The following is a 23,857-nucleotide window of genomic DNA, read 5'->3' as shown; positions in this document are numbered from 1 at the left end:
TAAGCAAGTACTGGCCTGTCTCCCAAGATCTGTGAGAGTGATGGGTCGTCGCTTCAGGATAGGTTGTAGATCCTTGATGATGCGTTGGAGAGGTTTTAGTTGGGGGCTGAAGGTGATGGCGAGTGGCGTTCTGTTCTTTTCTTTGTTGGGCCTGTCCTGTAGTAGGTGACTTCTGGGTAATCTTCTGGCTCTGTCAATCTGTTTCTTCACTTCAGCAGGTGGGTATTGTAGTTGTAAGAACGCTTGATAGAGATCTTGTAGGTGTTTGTCTCTGTCTGAGGGGTTGGAGCAAATGCGGTTGTATCGTAGAGCTTGGCTGTAGACAATGGATCGTGTGGTGTGGTCAGGGTGAAAGCTGGAGGCATGTAGGTAGGAATAGTGGTCAGTAGGTTTCCGGTATAGGGTGGTGTTTATGTGACCATCGCTTATTAGCACCGTAGTATCCAGGAAGTGGATCTCTTGTGTGGACTGGTCCAGGCTGAGGTTGATGGTGGGATGGAAATTGTTGAAATTATGGTGGAATTCCTCAAGGGCTTCTTTTCCATGGGTCCAGATGATGAAGGTGTCATCAGTGTAGCGCAAGTAGAGTAGGGGCATTAGGGGACGAGAGCTGAGGAAGTGTTGTTCTAAGTCAGCCATAAAAGTGTTGGCATACTGTGGGGCCATGCGGGTACCCATAGCAGTGCCGCTGATTTGAAGGTATACATTGTCCCCAAACGTGAAATACTTATGGGTGAGGACAAAGTCACAAAGTTCAGCCACCAGGTTTGCCGTGACATTTATCGGGGATAGTGTTCTTGACGGCTTGTAGTCCATCTTTGTGTGGAATGTTGGTGTAGAGGGCTTCTACATCCATAGTGGCCAGGATGGTGTTTTCAGGAAGATCACCGATGGATTGTAGTTTCTTCAGGAAGTCAGTGGTGTCTCGAAGATAGCTGGGAGTGCTGGTAGCGTAGGGCCTGAGGAGGGAGTCTACATAGCCAGACAATCCTGCTGTCAGGGTGCCAATGCCTGAGATGATGAGGTGTCCAGGATTTCCAGGTTTATGGATTTTGGGTAGCAGATAGAATGCCTCAGGTCGGTGTTCCAGGGGTGTGCCTGTGTGGATTTGTTCTTGTGCTTTTTCAGGGAGTTTCTTGAGCAAATGCTGTAGTTTCTTTTGCTAACCCTCAGTGGGATCAGAGGGTAACGCCTTGCAGAAAGTGGTGTTGGAGAGCTGCCTAGCAGCCTCTTGTTCATATTCCAACCTATTTATGATGACGACAGCACCTCCTTTGTCAGCCTTTTTGATTATGATGTCAGAGTTGTTTCTGAGGCTGTGGATGGCATTGTGTTCTGCACGACTGAGGTTATGGGGCAAGTGATGCTGCTTTTCCACAATTTCAGCCCGTGCACGTCGGCGGAAGCACTCTATGTAGAAGTCCAGTCTGTTGTTTCGACCTTCAGGAGGAGTCCACCCAGAATCCTTCTTTTTGTAGTCTTGGTAGGAAGGTCTCTGTGGGTTAGTATGTTGTTCAGAGGTGTGTTGGAAATATTCCTTGAGTCGGAGACGTTGAAAATAGGATTCTAGGTCACCACAGAACTGTATCATGTTCGTGGGGGTGGAGGGGCAGAAGGAGAGGCCCCGAGATAGGACAGATTCTTCTGCTGGGCCAAGAGTATAGTTGGATAGATTAACAATATTGCTGGGTGGGACATGGCTGCTACTCTGAAAACTATTTGCTAGACATGAGTAGAATATTGGAGATTAGGGTTCCTGGATAGGGTGACCAGATGTCCCGATTTTTGGGTCTTTTTCTTATATAAGCTCCTATTACCCTTGACCCCCTGTCCCGATTTTTCACACTTGCTGTCTGGTCACCCTACTCCTGGATTTTATCCAGGCTCTGTAGGGAGAATGTGGTGCATTGGCTAAAGACAGGATAGATAAAACATATTTATTTGGCACATTCAATCTGAAAGGCAGCGTGGATGAGTGGACAACACCTGGGTCTGCCATGCTAGAGATCTGGGTTTTATTACCAACTCTGCCTGAGATGACCTTGTGTAACATTCTCTACTTATTTGTACAATGGGAGGGTCTTTACTGATCAAAGCCTCAGACCCCAACCTTTAAAGGGCTGTGAAGTGTAAGAAAATAGAAACAGAAGTCAGTAGAGGTGACATTTAAACTAATGGTCCAATGGCTTCCCAGCTCAATGCATTTTTGCCCTAGACTACAGCAATATCGGTGGGTCTGTCTCCCTCAGCCTGATTTAACAAAATGCAGAATGTCCTGTAATATCCAGTGCACTGAAGAGGTCTGCCACTCTCTGCAACCACTCCTCTTAAGCAGCAGGACAAAAAAGCATCCCTCATTGTGCCACTGCACTGATTCTTTACAATTCTCAAGTTGAGATGCCCCATTGCACATGGGGCCATTAGGAAGGGCCACTGGCCCAGTGCACACTCTGGGACATCTGAGCCCCAGTACATGAACAGGAGAGTAGCAGCAGGATTGGGGCAATTGTTTCCTGAAGACCCTAATCTGGAGTAGGGGGAGTAAATCTACTCAGTTAGATAGGAGATGGGAGCCCAGCTGGTTCCCTCTCAGATCTACAACAGGGCACCAGCTGGTCACCATCTGAAAACCCTGGATGTGATGGTGAGAGGGGCTAATCTCTACCAGTGCTATAATCTCAAAATGCAGCTCCAGACATGGGCAGGTCCAATAACTTGATGGGGAGTTAGATATGTCACCTGGAGAGAGCCTGGAGAGTCCCGTCTCTTGAAAGGGGGATTTGCTGAAGCTGACAGAGGGTTATGGTGAGTTTTCCTTGGTCTCACCAAGGGTAACTCTCTTTCTGGTTTGGACGTGAAGAACAGGCACAGATAGCCCAGAATAGGCATTATTTTATAAGTACTGTAAGTCAAAATAAATAGTTTCATTTTTCTAGGACTCAATGACAATAATGGAAGGGCTAGGAATGTCTGGCAATATGAATTCTTGATAAACAGCTCTGGCTGCGTCAGGTGAGATACTGTGTTCATTTAGATCAGACTATTTTAAAATGTGTAATTTCTTTCACAATTCAAGTCTAACTCCTTCCCTGATGAAACTCTCAAAGTTTTTTTATTGATTTATTTAATTTTTTTTACACACAGTTGTACTTCATTATGTTCAATACAAACTGTTCTCATCACTTACCAGAAAAAACATCCGCTGCTGTAAACCCTTTCCAGACAACTTACTAAGACTGCCCAGTCTAATGAACTCCTGTAGGAAAACAGACATAAAACAAGCATGTCAAGTATCCCTTTTCAATGTCTTGTCGAAAGTCTGTAAGTACTTAGTGTCAGTACTTGATCGTATAGTTATTAAGGCTGTTTTCACACACACTTCAAATACTTACAATTCAAATCTTATTTACAAGGTAGTCTCTTCCTATTCAGAGCTGCCCTTCCACTTCCTGACATTGATTGCTTCAAACACCTCCCTCTTCCATCAGCTTTGAGTTAATAGATTATTACAAATCAAACAGCTGATTAAAATAAAAAGGTCTATGTTTATTCACCAGCATCTGGCTTCCCTCCTCCTTGAAATATCATGAATAATGTGGTGTATAGCTGACGTGGCTCTTGCTGTAAGCACAAAATCAAATCATCTAAAGGAATCCATTACAACAATGGGAGAAGAGGGAGATTTGTCTGGCAACATGAATTCTCCTAGACAAGCCGTGCAGCTCATGTCATGCAATACAGCACATTCACTTAGATCAGACTATTTTAAAGCCTGTAAGCTCAGGAAGAGAGAGCTCTCTCTCAGTGGAACCAAACTATCAGAGAGCCAGGTTTTCTGGGATTATAGTGAGTTGCATCATTCGCTGTTTTGAACTATGAAATAATTCCCTTTTCCACATAAAGCAAATCAAAAGCTTTCATTTCCAGTCACTCTCTCTAGCCTGTTTCAGGCAGTTCCTAATGGGTTCTGTATGGACTTTCAGAGGCCAACACCCATGACACTTGTGTACAAGCAAAGGACACAAAAAGCAGCAGGACAGTCTGTAAAGCACCAATAAACTAGCTCGTGGAAGATTCCCCTCCCCAGGGGAACACTCCAGTTTACACAGAGTTGCTCTTGCTTGTATACCTAGCTTGGGGACTTTTGGCAGTCAGCCCAGAATATTATTAATTATTATTATTATTAAACATTTATATTGTGATGCTGCCTAATGGCCACAACCTATCTGGGCACCATTGCAGTTGGTGCTGTACAATCACTAAGAAGAGACAGTTCCTGCCTCAAAAGAGCAATCTAAAAGTAGAACAGTCCTGAGAATGTTTTATTTTACCATAGGCACTGTTGCAGAATGGCCCAAGGGTAAAGTCACCTTTGTCCCCCTTCCCTAAAGGCTGCTCAGACACAGCCTAGGATTGGAGCCATTATCTCGAATGTGTGCTTTGCCACCGCCAAACTAGGACCTGTGACCCACAAGTCAGGTGAATGAGAAGTACAATACAACCATCCCACAGGCAACAGCACACAGCCACAGGTGGTGGTAATGTTCTTCAGCCTTCGCTTTCTAGTGCGGAGACTGAGGTCGTGTCCACACTGCCACTTTCAGCGCTGGAAATGGCCCACCTTGATTATCAGACACATTGTAAGGAGAGTGATCACTTTAGATAAGCTATTACCAGCTGGAGAGTGGGGTGGGAGGAGGTATTGTTTCATGGTCTCTGTGTATATAATGTCTTCTGCAGTTTCCACAGTATGCATCCGATGAAGTGAGCTGCAGCTCACGAAAGCTCATGCTCAAATAAATTGGTTAGTCTCTAAGGTGCCACAAATCCTCCTTTTCTTTTTGCGGATACAGACTAACACGGCTGCTACTCTGAAACACTATTTAACGTGGCCTACAAAAGCCATACGGACACGTCAGCTGCTTAAACATGCAGCCGTCCATCTTGCAGGTAAGAAAGACCAGGAAGAGCACAGCACACCAGTGCTCTACAGTGGCTCTCCAACCGATTGCACCTCGAAGTCCTTGTCTTAGTCTTTAAAGTCTTAAATGGCTAGAACCTAGCTAGCTTAGAGCTACCTTTCTTCAGCACCCCACCTCAGCAGCAGACTCATCAGAGACATTACACCTGCTGGTCCCCAGGTGGAAACTCTCATGGGCTAGCGATAGGACTGTCTTGGTGGAGGGTGTTTAGCTGTGGGATTCCACACTGCCAGGCTGCCACATGCCTTACCACATTTAGGACACAAAACAGCCCTTTGTGCAAGCTTTCCCTCAGTCATGACTGTGGAAGAAAAATGGCCTGGCAGATGACAACCATCAAAAATGACCTTTTTAGTGATGCAGTACAGTACATAGATACCATAGACAGACACAAACAGGCAGGCAAAGATAGACATGTTAACTATGCTCAGAAATCACAGTGATGGGCACAAGAATCTGAATAGACTAGAGCCAGTAAAAAACAGAGAGGAAGAGAATTAACCTGAAATAAAGGAGAGAAATTCCCATTTGTAACATCACTGAAAATATTTATTTAGAAAAGCCTGTATAAAACAAGGACTCAAAAATTATCTTATCCTGTTATATGTGGACTACAGAGACAACTATCCCCAAAGCTAAAGTGATATACTGATTCCTTGTTTCAATGCTTGCCAGTATGGAAGAGATGAGTTCCTCCAGCACAAATGTCTTATAGGTAAGGCTGCAAGTCTGTCACGGAGGTCATAGAAGTTACGGACTCTGGGACTTTCCGGGATCTCCGGGACTTCTGCAGTAGTTGCTGAACTTTTGTTTACTGCCCATGACCTGTCCATGACTTTTACCAAAAACACCCAGGACTAAAACATAGCCTTACTTATAGTCCCTTAGGGTCACTGGATTTTAAAAATCGTAGATATCATGGTATTGTAACCATGAGGGTCCCAACCCAAAATGGGGTTGTGCCGGGCCTTGGCTCACCAGGCTCTTGTAGGAGGATCATGGTATTGCCACCCTTACTTCAGTGCTGCTGCCGCCTTCAGAGCTGGGAAGCCAGAGGGCAGCTGCTGGCCAGACACCCAGCTCTGAAGGCAGCGTCACCCCAGCAGCAGCACGGAAGGGTGGCCATACCATACTGTGCCACACGCACTTCTGTGCTGCTGTTGAGGGCAGTGCTGCCTTGAAAGCTGGACTCCTAGCCAGCAGCCATGGAGCTTCCTGCAGCCGGGGGAGGTTCCTGGAGATGGGTCTGACCTGGCCTTGGAGTGGTTCGTGCGGAGGAAGGGGAAGTCCTGTCCCTCCTTAGCGCCTCCAGGACTAGCAGCAGGAGCACAGGGCTTGGGGGTTAAAGGGACCTTGTGCAGGCTGTGGGGGGTGTGTGAGAGACCACGGCACCCCCCTGACCACGGGGTCCTGGGTGGTCGCCCACTCCCCCAGCTATAATGCTAGCCCTGTCCCCACCACCATACCAGGCCACCTGACTTCTGCACTGCTGCTGGTATTGCCACTTCCTTCAGAGCTGGGATCCCGGCCTGCAGCCACCGTTCTGCGGCCGCCCAACTCTGTAAAATCTGGTCTCCCCTGCAATAGCCAGATTTCACAGGGGAGATCAGATTTCACGGTCCATGATGCGTTTTTCATGGCCGTGAATTTGGTAGGACCTAACTATAATATTACTGCCTCTGTTCCATGTGATGCTCAAAATTTCCTATAACAATCCAAAATTGTATACAAAATAAAGCCCAGAAGAACAAAGCAGAAGAGAGACATAATAAAGAGGATTGTTTCCCTCTCCTTTTATAATCAATAGTTTGCTCTGACATTACTGTGTTTACATTTGATTCACAGTCTTTAGTGAAGGAAAGAGGGTCAGTGCTAGGCGAAACTGCATACTGTGACTATTAGGGTTAGCTTGACCAAACTCCAGTAGGTTTAGATATATCATGGCCGCGTCTACACTGCTACAAACTGATAGCATGGCCACATTAAAGCCGTGTTAAAATGGCCCAGGCTAACATGATTTAAACATAACTTACCTGGCCAAGGGGATGGGGCAGAGAAATTTTATAAACTGTGATTTAAAAGAATCCAACAGACTTCAAAACCAGACCTCATGTTCCAAAGCTATTTGGCTGATCATTTCAGAGCCAGAGCTCTTGCTCTTGAGTGAAACTCTGTCACTTACCCTTCCTGGGATTGCCAGATTATCAATGCCTATCAAATCTTTCTTGAGTTCATGCAGCTTCTGGAAGTTCTCCATCTTTATCATACTACCATGGAGCTGAGCCACCATTTCAGAAATCTCAGCCAGAGCAGCTAGGTAAATAAAAACAAGGATCTTTTCAATGCTCATATCAGACTTGCAAGCAGGTACATAATATTTATTCCATCTGTGGCTCACGCACAGCACCCTCCCAACAAGACTGTTATAATTCTCTTTTTCTAGTATTTACTCTAACTGGCTTCAAGCTGCATACACAGATTCACGAGCTTCTTTTACTGAGGGTGGCAGCACTGAAATAAAGGTAGAGGCAATCACCACAGACAGAAGCCTGCTTTTACCTAAGCTTTCCATGGGCATTCGACACTTTAGACCTGTCCTTTTTACAGTAACGCTCAGAGCGATTGGTTTTCAAGGAGAATCAACTCATGGCGCTGATAAGAGAATGAACTTTTTAAAATAGTACCTGAGGGCTCCACAACTATGAGACTTCAAGGGAAGTGCAGAGAGCTAGCTAGAATTCACACCTCGGCAAGGCTTCAAACATGCTAACAGTTGCAGGGAACCAAAACCCCAAAGACAGCCAAGAGAGAGGCCTGGGTTGCCTTCGTGTATGTTCTTTTAATGGGATTCACAGCCCCGATTCTCTCTTAAAATACTTTTAAACTACTTTCTCCCGCAGCATGTCTTTTGGGTGGCGGCCCAGAAGGTGGATTTTCAAGGAGATGATATGATCTCCCTGAACAAAACTTACTCTTGTCAGAGGCTGCTCCCAAGGACTCTATTGCACTGTCAGCACTGAAGTGTCATTACTGCTGATGGAGACAGTCTCGCCATGTTTCCTCTCATTGAAAACATTTGTTAAATCATTATGGTTTCTGCATTATCAATAGATTAATAGTAGGCCCTTTTCTAATCCATTTCAGCTCCCATCTCTCTCAGCAGTCTAAATATCTCCGACACAGCTCATTAAATGCATCTCCCTACCCATCACAGCACATGGGATCGCCCCCATATTTAGAAATCTGATGAAATGGTTGCATGTTTTCATTTCTATTACCACAGACTGTTTGTAAATCAAGGACCCGTCCTTGCCATACCTCCAGCAATGATAGAAATCATCTGATCAGTGGCTTAAAGTGCAGAACTATCGTTGTGCTCAGTACCGAGTTTACAATAGCGCCCGTGGGACTATGCCCACACTTGGAAGGGGCCCATAACGACTACCTGCTGCCCCACGAAGGGTTAATCCATCTCTAGCCCTAGCCCTAGCCTTAGTCCGCCAATGTGGGGTGGGAGTTGTAGTTTGCACAACGAGGCTTTAGGCTTGGGCCCTTGGACCTCTACCGCCATCGGGCTGGCACAGGGGAGGCTGGTTGTCTGTGGCCCCTGGGGCTGAGGCGGGGGTGATGACAGTGGGGGTGGCTGCCATGCCCCCTGCCAGTGGGAATGCCCAGAAATTTCCCCCCGCACTCCAGGGAGGGGAGGAGGTGTAGCGCGGTTTGGGGGGAAAGGTGGATTGCGGGGCGAGTCTGGGTGTGATGTGGGTGGGAGCTGGTGGTGAGGTAGGAGTATGGGGGTGGGGTAGGAGAAGCAGGGTGTTAAGGTGGGGGTTGGTGTGGAGGGGCAGTGGGAGGGGAGAGTCTGGGTTGAAGGTGGGGGTTGGCTTTGGGTAGGGGAGGGGGGAGAAGGGAAGAAGGGAGGGAGGTGACAGCCCTGGGGTGAAAGAGGGGGGGATTGGCAGGAGCAGGGAGATTGAGGAGAGCCCTTTGTGTGAAGGTGGGGGTTAATTGTGGATGTGGGGGGGGGCAGTAGGAGGGACGGGGGAGAGTCCAGGTGTGAAGGCTGAGGTAGGGGCTTGAGGTGGATTGTGGTAGCCTTGGTGGTAAAGAGTGTGTGTGTGTCTCAGTGGCCCTTTCTCCCTGCAAAAGATGGACATCAGCAATCTTCCTCCCCATGCTCCCCCCAGTAACTTTACTGTTTCACTTCAAGTCATGAGGGGTGGTGAGACAAAGGGAGAAATAGGTTAAAGAAAACTAACTTTCTAAAAAGTTTTGTAAACATTGTACCAAAGTAGAAAATCCAGCTTTCGAAAAATGTGTTTACAAAACCTAACTTTGGGTGGAGGAGGAGGTGATGGTGGGGAGATGCAGGTACAACTACACTGACTGTTACATCCCGGCTAATTAAGCACTTGTGTTCAGGGCCCCCAGCAGGCCCTGAGTGTTTAAACAAAAAAGACAAAGCTAACAAACAACCCCCTCCCACACAAATACTCCAAATTCAAGAATATTCTGGGTATATTGATGCTAGCCCAATTTGTTCTCTATGGGCTGAGTGGAAGTCTCAATCAAGTGTGGCTTCAAATATATTATTTTGTTTTTGAATAAAGGTTTTCATCCCCATCCCAGCAGTACCAGGTATACTATGGGCGTCGTTGCGCCAGGCCCACACTTGGTATGGGCCCATAACGACTACATGGAGGCTCACAAATGTGTTTGGCGCTGGGCCCACAAAAGGTGAATCTGGTCCGGTTGTGCTTTATTATTATTATCTCTACTACTATGTTCTCTCCAAGGACTCCAATATCCAGTAATTAATGGTTTAATTGAAAATGTAACCAGGCACACGGCTTCAACCATCCTCAAATATTTATAGGTCTACTCTAAAATGGGGGAGTCAGTTTTACAGCAAGGGATTTCTGCTCTACAATGAGGACAAAGATTTAGGGTGGGATTTTTGAAAAGCAGCCAACTTATTTAGGAGCACAAATCCCCTGAAAAATCATATGTAAGGGCCAAGGAGAAAAAGGAGCCAGGAATCAAGTCGTCATGAACAAGAGGCAAAAGCTGGGCAAGAGGCAAAGGTTATTGTGGATTCTCCATCACTGACCATTTTTAAATCAAGACTGGATATCTTTCTAGAAAATATGCTCCAGGAATCATTCTGGGGAAGTTCTCTGGCCTGTATTATACAGGAGCTCAGACTAGATGATCACAGCCTTAATTCTGACATTTCCTGACTTTTGAGTGCTTGACTCTGCAAGCTGAACACTCTTTTAATGTAGTTTTTTGGATGCAATATTATTTATACTACAGCATGCCTAGTGGTTAGAATGGGGAACTAGCTATCAGGAGACTGTGTTCTAGTCCGCTGCTTCTAGAATTAGATTATTCCTCCCCATTCACCTCTGGAGTCTCTGAAGTCCACATGGTTTGGTGGGTAGTGTTTGCAGAGCCTTTCCATTATCTGCTTATAGTGCATGAGCCGGTGCAAAGGCCGGAGTAGGAAGGTATTGAGGGGCAGGTAGCAGACTTTCTGTAACTCAAAGTCCCTGCACAAGGTCTCCAGCTTGCGAGAGTTCTTGATCCCATTTTCCAACTCCATCAAAACTTCATTGTGTTTCCGCAGATGAACTGTCAGTTGCTTAAAAACAAAGAGAAAAGAAAAGAGGCAGAGACATTAGCAAACGCACTGCACATATGGGATTCCAAGTCATTTGATCCAAATATGTTCCTCTATAAAATCTAGCTAATGTTGCTGCAGTTTTTTTGCAACACAGTCATTTGCTCTGTGCAACACTAACATTCTGTCATTAACCTACAAAATAAATAAGATGGAAAATCCCACTCTGTCCAGAATTAATTTAATCTTTTCTGCCAATTCTTCCCTTCCCCTGACCTTCTCTGCATCCCCTGTAAAACAAACAAAACAAAACTAATTGAGGCAGACAGTCTAGCAGCAGCCAAGGAATTCAAAGTTAAAGATATTACACTGTACTTAGCTCATGCTTTGCATGTATCTTGGGGACGAACAACAGCATGGAGTTAGGAAACAAATGTAGATTGGGCTCTCCAAAGAGGACTAAGGTAATTAAACATCCAACTGGCACTGACTTTCCCAATTCCTTAGGCCCCTTTGATGATCCTATCTGTAACCAATTGGAATGCCATTTGTTCATTTATTTATTATTAAAAAGCAGCTACAACTCCTGGAAAACTCTGAACACATACACACAAACACAGGTGCATTCCATAGCAAAACACCTGCATTACAGCACTTCATACTTTCTGCCCCTAGGTTATCATCTCATCTACGTAACGCTAGGTGGGCAACTTCAGAGGTGACTTCTTTGAGGGGCTCAACAAGCATGTGGACAAGGGGGATTCAGTGGATATAGTGTACTTAGATTTTTCAGAACGCCTTTGACGAGGTCTCACACCAAAGTCTCTTAAGCAAACTAAGCTACCATGGGAGAAGAGAGAAGGTCCTCTCATGGACTGGTAACTGGTTAAAAGATAGGAAACAAAGGGTAGGAATAAACGGCCAGTTTTCAGAATGGAGAGAAGTAAATAGTGGTGTCCCCCAAAGGTCTGTCTTGGGACCAGTCCTACTTAACATATTCATAAATGATCTGGAAAAAGGAGTAAACAGTGAGGTGGCAAAATTTGAAGATGATACAAAACTACTCAAGATAGTTAAGTCCCAGGCAGACTGTGAAGAGCTACAGAAGGATCTCACAAAACTGGGTGACTGGGCAACAAAATGGTAGATGTGGCCCCTTAGAGCCCACGAAAGCTTATGCTCAAATAAATTTGTTAGTCTCTAAGGTGCTACAAGTACTTCTTGTTCTTTTTGCTGATACAGACTAACACGGCTACCACTCTGAAAATGGCAGATGAAATTCAATGCTGACAAATGCAAAGTAATGCACATTGGAAAACATAATCCCAACTATACATATAAAATGATGGGGCCTAAATTAGCTGTTACCACTCAAGAAAGAGATCTTGGGAGTCATTGTGCACAGTTCTCTGAAAACATCCACTCCGTGTGCAGCAGCAGTCGAAAAAGTGAACATAATGTCGGGAATCATTAAGGAAGGGATGGATAATAAAACAGAAAATATCATATTGCCTCTATATAAATCCATGGTACACCCACATCTTGAATACTGCGTGCAGATGTGGTCACCCCATCTCAAAAAAGATATACTGGAATTGGAAAAGGTTCAGAAAAGTGCAACAAAAATGATTAGGGGAATGGAATGGCTTCTGTATGAGGAGAGATTAATAAAACTGGGATTTTTCAGCTTGGAAAAGAGACTACTAAGGGAGGATATGATTGAGGTCTATAAAATCATGACAAGTGTGGAGAAAGTAAATAAGGAAGTGTTATTTACTCCTCATAACACAAGAAATAGGGGTCACTAAATGAAATTAATAGGCAGCAGGTTTAAAACAAATAAAAGGAAGTATTTCTTTACACGACGCACAGTCAACCTGTGGAACTCCTTGCCAGAGGATGTTGTGCCGGCTAAGATTATAAGAGGGTTCAAAAAAGTACTAGAAAAGTTCACGGAGGATAGGTCCCTCAATGGCTATTAGCCAGGTTGGGCAGGGATGGTGGCTCTAGCCTCTGTTTGGAGGACAGGATACTGGGCTAGATGGACGTTTACTCTTACCCAGTATGGCTGTTCTTATGTTCTTGATGTAAAGTGGTGGTGTGAAGTGAAGGGGAGTGGATGTAATTTACATGCATACTGGGTGGGTATCACAGCGTGGCTGGCGCCTGTGAATTAAAAAGGTCCAGATCCTCTGTGCCAGAACAAGTGCTCACACTAAAAATAGTGCTCACACACAATAAAGATAATTGGGCAGCATTTGGGGGCTAAAACAGGTCAGGCAGTCCCAGTGAGTCAGAGCAGAAGGGCAGGTGAGAGCTGCCAGAGACGAGGGGATTGGAGGAGTCCTGGAAGGAAACAGAGGGCAGGAGACCACCAAGACAGATTTGCTTGCTGACGTCCCTAAGCCAGAGAGCCAGGTCTGGAGGGGGCTGAAGGCAGGAGAAACAGCAGCAGAGGGAACTGCTGCTAGCTCAAAGCCAGACAGGTGGACCCAAGGGCCAGGGAGGGCTGAAGACAGGGGAGTAGCGCAGGAGCTTACCTACTGACCTCTCCAGGGCTGGAGACTGGTACCCAGAGGAACTGTGAGAGTGAGGGATGCTCCCCTGGCAAACATGCTTCCAGCAGAGGCTGTGGGGGTTCCTGCTGGGAAGAGTGGGGTTGCAACTGGAAGGGCTCAGGTGGCTGTCCCAGTACAAGGACAGGAAAGGACTGAGAGTCTAGATGTGGTCGAAGGCACCAGCATCTGGTATGTGGGGCATCAAGAGACAAGATGTCTTGAGTTTTAGTGACTGCTTGCCCTCAGGTGAGAAATGGACTACTCGGACTATATTGTTGTAAGGAACCAGACCCAAGGAAGGATTGTATGGAGACCAGAAAACATGAAGTTATTGGGTCACCTGAGATGGGAATCTGAGGCAGACTAGCTGCCATGCTGCGATCTGCTGCAGGAGGGTGCTTCAGGCAGGACTGCCTTATGATAGTGGAGTTGTAGCCGCTTCAGTCAGGTTGCAGCATAAGGTCCATCTGACTGGCCAAGTTTCCAACCTACTTTTTTAATGGGGATTTTATTAAAATTAAAGAAGGGAGTTCTGTTGTAGTTTGATGATTGATTTTATTGATGAAGCTCATTTGATGGAGCCAGAGAAGTCTCTAAATGAATAAATCTGCTGTCGCAGAAAATGAGAAGAAATTGGACTTCTGTATATTGATCTGACTTCAAAAGGCAGGGTGGCTTAGTCTAAATCTAATGTGGTGTTTGACTCCTCTCCAGTCAAATCCCCTTCTCGTGATTTTGCAACAGCTTTACAGTACAGGCTAGTTTAGTGGTTTCTTGGCACACTACACGTTCATTTCATGGACATTCTGACAGGCAGAGAAGCTGAACTAAAAGGGACCCTCCTTGGCTACTATGGAGGCTGCCAGGTAGTTATTTATTACTTTTAACTTCTTCTCCATGTTAACTAAGTTGACAGGGTCAATTTACAGGTCTTTTAATAGGTCCCGTGCTAAGTGTGAAGATTAACTGATTTTTCTTTTCTGTCTCCTATTCTGACTTCTTTGATCCAAACTGGGTTTTGATTCTTTTCTCTGGAGGCTGCAGTCTTTCTCCAGGGCTATGTCAAAGAAGGATCGTAGGGCACCAAAGACTAAACAACATGAGATTAAAGGCACCTGACACATAAGCAGAGTAGTCTCTAAATATAAGTTTACTGTTAGAGATCAACAGCTCTTTAGGAAAATGATTATACTTACTGGGAATAAGGGACTGGTGTTAGAAAGTGCACATGATGGTTTTTCCAGGTATCAGAATGTGTCTGGGTGAATGAAGCAGTCAGTGGTAGGTTTATTGAGGAAAGGTTATGATGGCAGGTCTGTCAGTGACAAAGTGGCCTATTAGCTACAGCAGTGGATTGTGAATCAGAATTCCCAATTTCTATTTTTAGCTTTGTCACTAATTTGCTGTGTGATCCTTAGCATGGCACTCACCCTTTGTGTCACAGCTTATCTGTCCCTAAAATTAGAATACCATGGTGACTGACTGACAATATCCTGGACAAACCTTATGGCATTAAAGATAAATTGTACTGAATTAAGTTAAATCTCATTGTACTAGGTCTAATACCTTTGAGGTCCATTGTATTAAAAAAGCAATGATGCATGTGTTATTACAGAACGGTGTGCAATTCCTCTAGGAGGAGGGGGTTGCTAATGTAATTCCTCAGTTATCAGCTCTTTGAAGCCACCCCCTGGAAATGTGCACACAAACTAGAAATCTCTGGGGACCAACAGACAAAAAAAAGATTCTTGGTGTGACGGTGCCCCCATAAGGCTTTATGGAAATATGCTTATGAATATATATATGACATAATTGGAATATGTTTTATGCTACATATGCCATGTAACATATCTATGTAAAGGTTATGATCTACTAAATCTATTAATCCTATTTGTATGTATGTATCATTTTTGTATTCGAAGTTATGAATATTGGCTGTGTACTGGCTTGATGTCTAAGTAGCCTTAGTAGAGCTTTTGGTCAGTTCCCTGAGAAAGGAATGTGCAAATTAGGTACCCAATCAAGAAACACTTAAAGGACAATGAATCTTGGAATGCTCCAATCCACATAAGAAATCTACCTGAGGACGTTCAAGGAAGCATGTGAACCAAGGCTGCCACATGTAAGTTCCGAGCCATGCATGGATGTGTGACTTGCCCATGTGACTCCAAAACTCCATCCTGGAGCTGGACTTTGCATAGGAGAGAGAAGGGGGTCTCCACCCACAAAAGTGAAGTCTATTTAAACCCCTGGGAGACCCCTCCATTTTGTCTTCAGCTGGCTCAAGAGATAGCCTCTTGACCCCCAAGGGTACCTGAAAGAAACTGGAACAAAGGACAGTAACTACAGGGGGTGAGAGTGATTGCTAAACCCAGACTAGAAGGTAAGTAGTCTGTAAAAGGAAGCTTACTGGAACTTCTCTAAGGGTGAGGTTTTTATCTGTATTCAGTTTCTTACTGTATTAGACATAGACTTGCATGTTTTATTTTGCTTGGTAATTCACTTTGTTACTACTTGAAATCACTTAAATCCTACTTTCTGTATTTAATAAAATTACTTTTTACTTATTAATTAACCCAGAGTATGTATTAATACCTGGGGGGGAGGCAACAGCTGTGCATATCTCTTTCTATCAGTGTTATAGAGGGCGGACAATTTATGAGTTTACCCTGGATAAGCTTTACAGGGTAAAATGGATTTATTTAAGGTTTGGACCCCATTGGGAGTTGGGTATCTGAAGGTTAAAGACAGGAACATTTCTTAAGTTGCTTTCAGCTAAGTCTGCAGCTTTGGGGCACGTGGGTCTGTGTTGGAGCAGACTGGCATGTCTGGCTCAGCAAGACAAGGTGCTGGAGTCCCAAGCTGGCATGGAAAGCAGGGACAGAAGTAGTTTTGGCACATCAGTTGGCAGTCCCAAGGGGGTTTCTGTGATCCAACCTATCCCCATGGCGTAGTCGAGCAGGATCTGTGCACAGCTGATTGCTTTGAGATACTAGTAGTGATTTTAAGTGAGTTAAGTATGGTGGCTGGAAAACAAAAAAAGTGGTTACTGGTTTGTTATTTTCTCTTTGCTTATTTCGGGTAAGGGAAATAGGGACAGAAAAGGAAGCAAAGTAAGAAAGAGTGAAGATCAGAAGAAGCTAGAACTACACAAGTTGCAAATTGCCCAGAAAGGCCGAACACTGGGCACTGGGAAAGTCTCTGTTAACTAAGAATCCCCTGAGCTCAGTGCATCTCAGTTTCAGTGAACTGCAGACAGGTGTGGCCCAACCTCTGTGTCTGTGCTGAAGCTGACAGGAGTGGAGGGGGGCCTGTTCCGGCAGAAGGGGGTTCTTTGTGGTATCCCAGCTCATCGAGTGACGGTCTAAAGGAAAGACCAATGGAAACTGATGTACAATTTGCCCGGGAAAAGGCTGCCCTGGGAAAAGAAAAGGCAGGCCACCAGCAAACCCTGGACTTAAAAGACAAAGCAAATTGAGACCCAGAAGCACGAACTGGCTGTAATGGAGTGGAAGAGGTGCATAGAGACATGTATCCTGAAGCTGGAAGTGGGGGTCCTGGTGACTGTTGCGGTGGGAACAAACCCCAAGGACTCTATAGCTGGAAGCAAGCCCAACCTGAGTGAAAGGGGGAGGGATTTTGCTGGCCAGTGAAAGGTCTGTCATAGCTGGTAGCTGTAAGCCCACAGCTGGATCAGGGTCTCTTTCTCTTTTGGGGGACACAGGAGTGTCTGCCCCAGAGGGGAGCCCAAAAACGAATTTTAGGTAAACTGCCTCCACCATGATCAGTGTCCAAGCCTCTGGCAGTGAGTTCAGGAGGAGGGTGTGACGTTGCACTCTATAGGATTTTATAAAAATATGCTAATGAGCGTTAATATGATGTAACTGGAATATGCTTCATGCAAAGGGTCTCTTGTAAGGAATCATTACAAAGCTTATGATCTACTGAGTGTGATCATCCTATTTGTATAAATGTATCACTCTTGTATCTCAAACTAGAAATATGAAATATGGCTCTGAGGTCCTATTATAGTTATGCAAAGGGTGGGCCATTAATGGTGGTTTGGAATCTTGATGGCTCCCATTAACCAGGACAATTACCTGTAAATGGCTCTGTTTACTTGTAAGTCTTCCTGTATACCTGTGGGCTGGAAAGAGGGTAATAAAGTCTTACAGTGACATGTGATCATGTCACTTGAACTAGAATTCATCTTTAACTTGGTGCTTTTCCATTGAGAAGAGGGGTGGGAACCCAGAGGGACAAAGGATTCCCGCCTTATGCAAAAGATATATGAGTGGGTGGAACAGAACAAAGAGGGCGGCCACCATGAGAAATCCCCTAGCTACCACCTGAGCCAGAACAAGGGCTGTATCGGGGAAAGGATTGTGCCCAGACTAGGAAGGCGTCGAGTCTGTGAAAGAAACTTATTGAAACATCTCTGAGGGTGAGATTTTATCTTTATTCAGTTTTATTACTGTACTAGGCTTAGACTTGCGTGTTTTATTTTATTTTGCTTGGTAATTCACTTTGTTCTGTCTGTTACTACTTGGAACCACTTAAATCCTACTTTCTGTATTTAATAAAATTACTTTTTACTTAATATATACTCTGGGTTAATTAATAATCCTGGGGGGGGGGGGAACAGCTGTGCATCTCTCCCTATTACTGTTATAGATGGTGAACAATTTATGAGTTTACCCTGTATAAGCTTTATACATGGTAAAATGGATTTATTTGGGGTTTGGACCCCATTGGGAGTTGGGCATCTGAGGGTTAAAGACAGGAACATTTCTTAAATTGCATTCAGCTAAGTCTGCAGCTTTGGGGCATGTGGTTCAGACCCTGGTTCTGTGCTGGAGCAGACTAGCGTGTCTGGCTCAACGAGACAGGGTGCTGGAGTCTCAAGCTGGCAGGCAAAGCAGGGACAGAAGTAGTTTTGGCACATCAGTTGGCAGCCCCAAGGGGGTTCCTGTGATCCAACCCATCACACTTGGATCAATAGCCTCGTTTTAAACAGGCTCGGGGCCTTTCTTCTGACCCGGCAAACAGATTGGACCCCTGGTGGAGGACCCCAATCCTTAGGGAAGGGTTGAAAAGACTGGGCCTACTGAGATCTCATAAGACTGTGTGCTTCCTCTGAGCTGAAGCTGTGATGAGCTTGAAACCACAAGGAAACCCTTAGGTGGGGCCTGGAAGGATGCGTAAATCAGAGCCCATGTTAGTGTTGCACTGATCGCTGGCAAGCTTCTTAGGATGTGTGTAGATTCTTTCATTGTTTTTAATGTGTTCTCTCTGTACTGCTTTTACCTTAAGAATAAAATAGGCTTGCATAAAAAGAGCTGCGTGGTAACTTACAACTGTGGATATTAACTGTCCCTGAAGGGAAAGCAAGCTCGTGTGCTTAGGGAACCTGTCTCTGCTGGGAATAACACGGTGAAGGCAGGGGACTGTGCAGCCTGTGGATACCCCGCTCGGAAGGGAGAGACATGTAGGTTTCCATGCAAGAAAGGCAACAGCTGGGGAGCTGGAAGCCTGAGAATGGGTGCCCTTGCTGTATCACTATGGGTAGACAGAGGTCCAGCTGCCCTGAATTGTGATCACCTCCACCTACTTGGCAATGGGGACTTAGCCCTTCCCTCTGCTGTGGAATTGAAGTCTGGTACTGCGGCTAGCAAGTGCATCAGAAAGGGGATTAATGAGCAGGAAGAGCTAGCTAATATCTGTAAAAACACTTCAAGATCCTTGGATGAAAGGCCCTGTGTAAGTGACTCTCTTTTGTCAAAGGTAGGAGAGAGAATCTCTTTTATTGGCCCGACTTCTGTTGCTGAGAGAAACAAGCTTTCGAGAAGTAGGTCCAATAGAGGATATTACCTCACCCACCTTGTCTCTCTCATATCCTGGGACCGACAGGGCTACAACAACACTGCACATAGCTCTTTTGTCAGGCATTCTGCTATTACAGTGCTTAGGGTGGATAGCTAAGGTTACATAGATAACTCTAAAGCAATTTTTTAAAGAGAAAATGATATGCAATTATCAGAACTGGACCCACATGTGTTGTTAATAATATAAACATGTGTTACTGGCCTAGATTGTAATGGCCTCTCTGGTGTCTTTAGAGGCTTTTATGTAACTCTGTATTCTTTTATTGCACCGATCAGTAGTATGCTACTTCCACAATGCTACTGTAGACGTGCACTGTATAAAAATGGTATGCAAAATGTTCCTGTGGCCTACTATAGAAAACAGAGACTTGTATTGACCTTTTTGTTTTGGTTTTCAAAAAACAATGTTACCTACGCTGTCATTTATTAAAAGTATCACAGCCAATCTAGAATTGTAGAAGCACAAACAAAGCTTCAAAAGGAAAAAAAAAAGGGGGGTAGGGGGAAGAATATCTAGGACCAGCTTCCCAAAAAGTTAGGTTTGCAAATATGTGTCTAGTCGGTATATACCACTGTATAGCTGTTGCTTCTGCAAGTGTCTTACTTGCAGGCACAATTACCTATTCTGTGCTCTCATCTCTATTTGCGCACATAAAACGGGATCTCATTTTGTCTCCTCATCTGAAAGTTTACTGTGTTTGAAAATCTTCTCCTGATTTTGTGTGTAATGCTCCTAAGGATTTTTTGATCACTAAAAAATCAAAGGGCTTGCAACACTCAATAAATTGCCTAATAATTCATTCAATTAAACCTTTTAAAGAAAAGCTCACACAATAGTCAAAAGCAGCACAAATGGCAGCACAATATTTACATGAAAAGCACGTTGATTCTGACCCATACCAAAGCTTAGCATTCTAGGATCATTCCTACCTTCATACTCTGAATGTTCTTTAGCATAACATCACCAATTCTTTGGTAATCTCCTTTAATGTGAGCATTGGAGCGGCCTTCCCTGTCAGCAACAGAAATATCAAAACTTCAGTCATGCAATATAACAGCATAATCACTTGTAGAGCACCAAGAAACTCAATAACTTATTTCTTTCAAAATCCTAAAATTCTATATTCTCTAGCTCAAAAACCCTTGAAGAAGCTTCTTAATGTACTGTTAATTCCCATGTAGAGTACATTCTTCATCTAAATTGGCTTGTACTAATAACATCAGAGAGGGCATGAACCAAAAAAAACCATTAGGCTTTTAAGGAAAATTGCCAACATTTTTAAAGCTATAAATAGGGAAAGTTGGGGGGCAGGAGGACAAATAGGGAAGACTTTAAAATGCCATTGCAGTTCATTGGGCATTGATTGTAAAGAGGAGGAAGAAGAAATTTTTTTGTTAAAAACCAAGAATTGTATCCCCAGCAGGGACTGCTGATGTGTATGTTCTAAGAACCCTTCTACTGTTGGAAGGGGAAGCAGCCCTCAAGGTTGCCCGGCATCCAGATTCATTACAGAAGTGTCACATATTCACAGGGAATATTCCTGTCAAGTCTCTCCTTTTTCATATTTAAAAATAATGCAACCACTGCCCCAATCAGCCTAGACTTCCTTTAGCCAGTGCTAATGCATGTTGCAGTGGACACTCAGTTTGGGATAACCGTAACTCCTGGTGACAAAGGATTATTTGTTTCTAAATGTGTGTGAGAGAGATATGGGGCTGACGGGGGGGGGGGGGGGGCAGAATTAAAGGCGCTACACATTCAATTTCCCAAAATCATAAAAATACATCACCCCAAAGAACAGTGAAGGAAATTAATGAATTTAAGATTCTAATGGTCATTGAATTGAACTGGTCTGAGCATTTCAAAACAGACAGGAACAACCACTAGGGGGATGAGGGAAGAATAGACTGACAGCTTACTTAAAAAAAAATGAAGAAGGAACAAAGTCTTCCTCAGTGCAGCTTCAATTGTTAGCATATTCTCACTCAATGGCCTCAGATTTTTAAATTTTGTTAAACTACCAAGTGTGAGGTTGGGGGGTGGGGGAATGTCGAATTCATCCCTGAGGTGAACCTGTACAATTCTACTGAAGGAGCTGCACAGACCAAAAAGGCAGACATCTGAGATCTAAAATAACAATGATGAGATCAAATTTAACTCGAGGAAATGTTCAGATCTCTGCTTTAAAACTAAACACATTTCTCGATTTTCATTCACCTGTAGTTATTCATCTCATTCAAACACATCTAGATTTTTACTTTAGGAAAATTCTATTTACACTGAAGTATGAATAAATGGAAGACAAAATCATAAATCTTTGCATTCCTTAACAAACGGAGCGTTGTCAGACATATTCTACAATCAGTGAATTACTGAAGATGTATGTGTAGCTAAAGGATACCCATAGAATAGAGAGAGAAAATGGGTTTTTCATAATCCCTCTATTATAATCGAATGTAAAAATATTCGGGAGATATTATTTTGTAAAGATGTATGCATTTGTGGTTAATGGCTACGCTGGATAGTCTTTTGTGCATTCTTCTCTTACTGAAAAATATGGAGGGTGCAGCACATAATGCAGAACAGTAATATCCTTCAATCTACCCCACAGACGACAAATAGCTATACAGGGTTATGTTAAATTGCTTCAAGTTCGTCTCAAGTGGCACTGAACACCATTGAGTGGTTTCATATGCTGTCTTTAATTATTTTCTATTGTATTAATTCCCCCCTGCAGTAGCTTCAAGCGAACATGCTTATTTCAGCAGTTCATGACAAGATAGTTTAAGTTCTTTGAAATCAGAAGTTACACTGGGGTGAGAAATAGGATGTTAGTCTTGTGTAACCATGACTTCTAATTAGCTCTGCCAGGTTGGCAAAAGCTGTAGTTTAAATAATCAGCTTGTCTTTCATTCTGTCAGAAATATCTGGGAGATTGGGGTCTTCTGCAAAAGATAATAGAGGTGCATATGACCATCAGAATATTAAAGTTTCCACATGACCTGAGGAGGGAAAGAAATACAAGCTTGCTTCTCTACTGAGCTTTACACTAGCAAGTCCCTTCCTCCTCCCCTCCTCCCTAAGTACATAGTTCTCCTTCCTGACTCTATTTTTCATCCAACAATTTCCCCTGCTGAAATTTCTCCTCAAGTTATGATTAAAATTTTTCTCTCACTGAAGCCTTAGTCAAAGGGGACATGCACTAAATTTGCAGGCAACGCTCAGCAAGCTTGCTTGGACGTTCTACGCTTTTACACTTACACAAAATTCTCAGAAATGTCCAAAACAAAAGAAGAAAATTACTGCCAGCAGTGACGTGGGTGCTGGGTGACTATCAACAGAAGAACTCTTGCTTTATAACCATTATTCTCCTCCCTAATTTTTTGTCATTGTTTAAAATCCTTTTCATGTTCCTGCATTTAATTCAATTAAATGAACGTCAGCAGCTTGGTACCTTGTTGGCTTATTGCCAAGATAGATATTAACTACAATTTTACAGAATTATTCTGATGAGAGAATTGCTTTGCTGGAGTTGATTCTATGCTTAGTCTGGCTGAAATCTGCCCTGGAAGATTTCTTTATGTACTGACCACTAGCTATAGGAGGCTTGACCACATCTATGTAAGGGCTCCCATTGACTTCCTGGGCTTTGGATCGGGCCCTTGGTGAAATACTTCACTAAACACGTTAGCTCCTTGCAGCCTAAAAGTTTATCCCTACCCCATTACAGCCAGTGCACTCTGCCAATGCTCCATTATTCAGTCACCTGAAACAACCCAAATCCTGTAGCCGGAGTACTTCCTTTCTACACTTCACCACCACAGTTGCCCAAAGCTCCTCTCAACAGCCTGGTGGTTTTCAAATCCTTCTGTGTAGCTCATGAGAACTGACTCAGTGTGGCAGGGAAGGTGGGGGATTAGTAGGACAGGTAGTCCATAAAAGATGCATTTCTCTCCCAAAGAGGCTGGCAGCGTGACGAAGGACTGAACCCATTGCAATAGCTCAATAAGAGATGATGATAAGCCAAAAGAGATGATGATAATCTCAATAGTAGCTGGCATCCCACTAAAATGGACAAAAAACCTAGACTGTTGTGAAGCCTTACAAAGCAGGCAGATAGGATAGCTCAACAGCCAGTCCCTAAGCCCTTGTCCATCCTCTTTGCTTGCAACTTCCTCCCACACAGATGTTAAATCTTCCACCGCAAAAATGAATTTCTGAACAGTCAGGCAATTAAAGATTTAAAAACAAAAACAAATCCCCACCACACAATCATTTGTGGTTCTCTAATATCAAGATTCTAACAGTGTGTGACTCCTCCAAACAATAACATTTCTACAAAATAGAAGTAACTGCAACATATTATTCACAACTTTATTGAAACCACTCTTTTAGATCTTGAAACCTGATACCATACAACCACTTAGCCACAAAGACAATACGGGCCTTATAAATACCTACACCAGATAGCTTTATCTGCCTGTTTAGATATTTGTACCACAGTATCAACATGAGATATGAGCCTGGCAGAAAGAAGCTGACCTCTCAACTGCTAAAAACACCTTTTTTAGTTAGTTTTAGGGGTTTTTTTTGTAACAGAGAAGGAATGACATTGAACCTTGCTTATATGCCCTGATATTCCTAAAGCTACTGTCTTAAAAGGCTTCCTCCGAGTACTAAAAAGCTTCTCTCATTAGAATGAAATAGTCTGTAAATGCAAAATTTAAAATTTCTTTGCCATTATGAAACTGTTTGATTATTTTTAAAAGTATAAAAAAAGCTATTGTTTGATGGAGCTCAAGTGCTGG

The 23,857-nt window shown here is 43.8% G+C and overlaps 1 protein-coding gene across 6 annotated transcripts in view; it reads right to left on the bottom strand.

The window, feature by feature from the left end:
* Window positions 1–23,857, bottom strand: part of FARP1 (FERM, ARH/RhoGEF and pleckstrin domain protein 1) — a 334,762-nt gene that overhangs the window by 17,228 nt on the left and 293,677 nt on the right. For 5 of the 6 annotated variants that reach the window (XM_084651196.1, XM_084651194.1, XM_084651192.1 and 2 more), the window contains exons 17-20: window positions 19,979–20,060; window positions 10,389–10,626; window positions 7,165–7,295; window positions 3,188–3,256 (exon numbers count right to left, since the gene is read on the bottom strand). In XM_084651196.1, the coding sequence (XP_084507322.1) occupies window positions 3,188–3,256; window positions 7,165–7,295; window positions 10,389–10,626; window positions 19,979–20,060 (520 nt within the window). The remainder of the gene's footprint in view (window positions 1–3,187; window positions 3,257–7,164; window positions 7,296–10,388; window positions 10,627–19,978; window positions 20,061–23,857) is intronic. The other variant, XM_084651195.1, reaches the window with a different exon arrangement.

This window comes from Lepidochelys olivacea (genome assembly GCF_965140295.1).
Source record: "Lepidochelys olivacea isolate rLepOli2 genome assembly, chromosome: 1".
In the NCBI taxonomy this organism is placed as follows: domain Eukaryota; kingdom Metazoa; phylum Chordata; order Testudines; family Cheloniidae; genus Lepidochelys; species Lepidochelys olivacea.
Note: the sequence above shows the minus strand (reverse complement) of the source record. Positions and strands in the feature narration are given on the sequence as shown.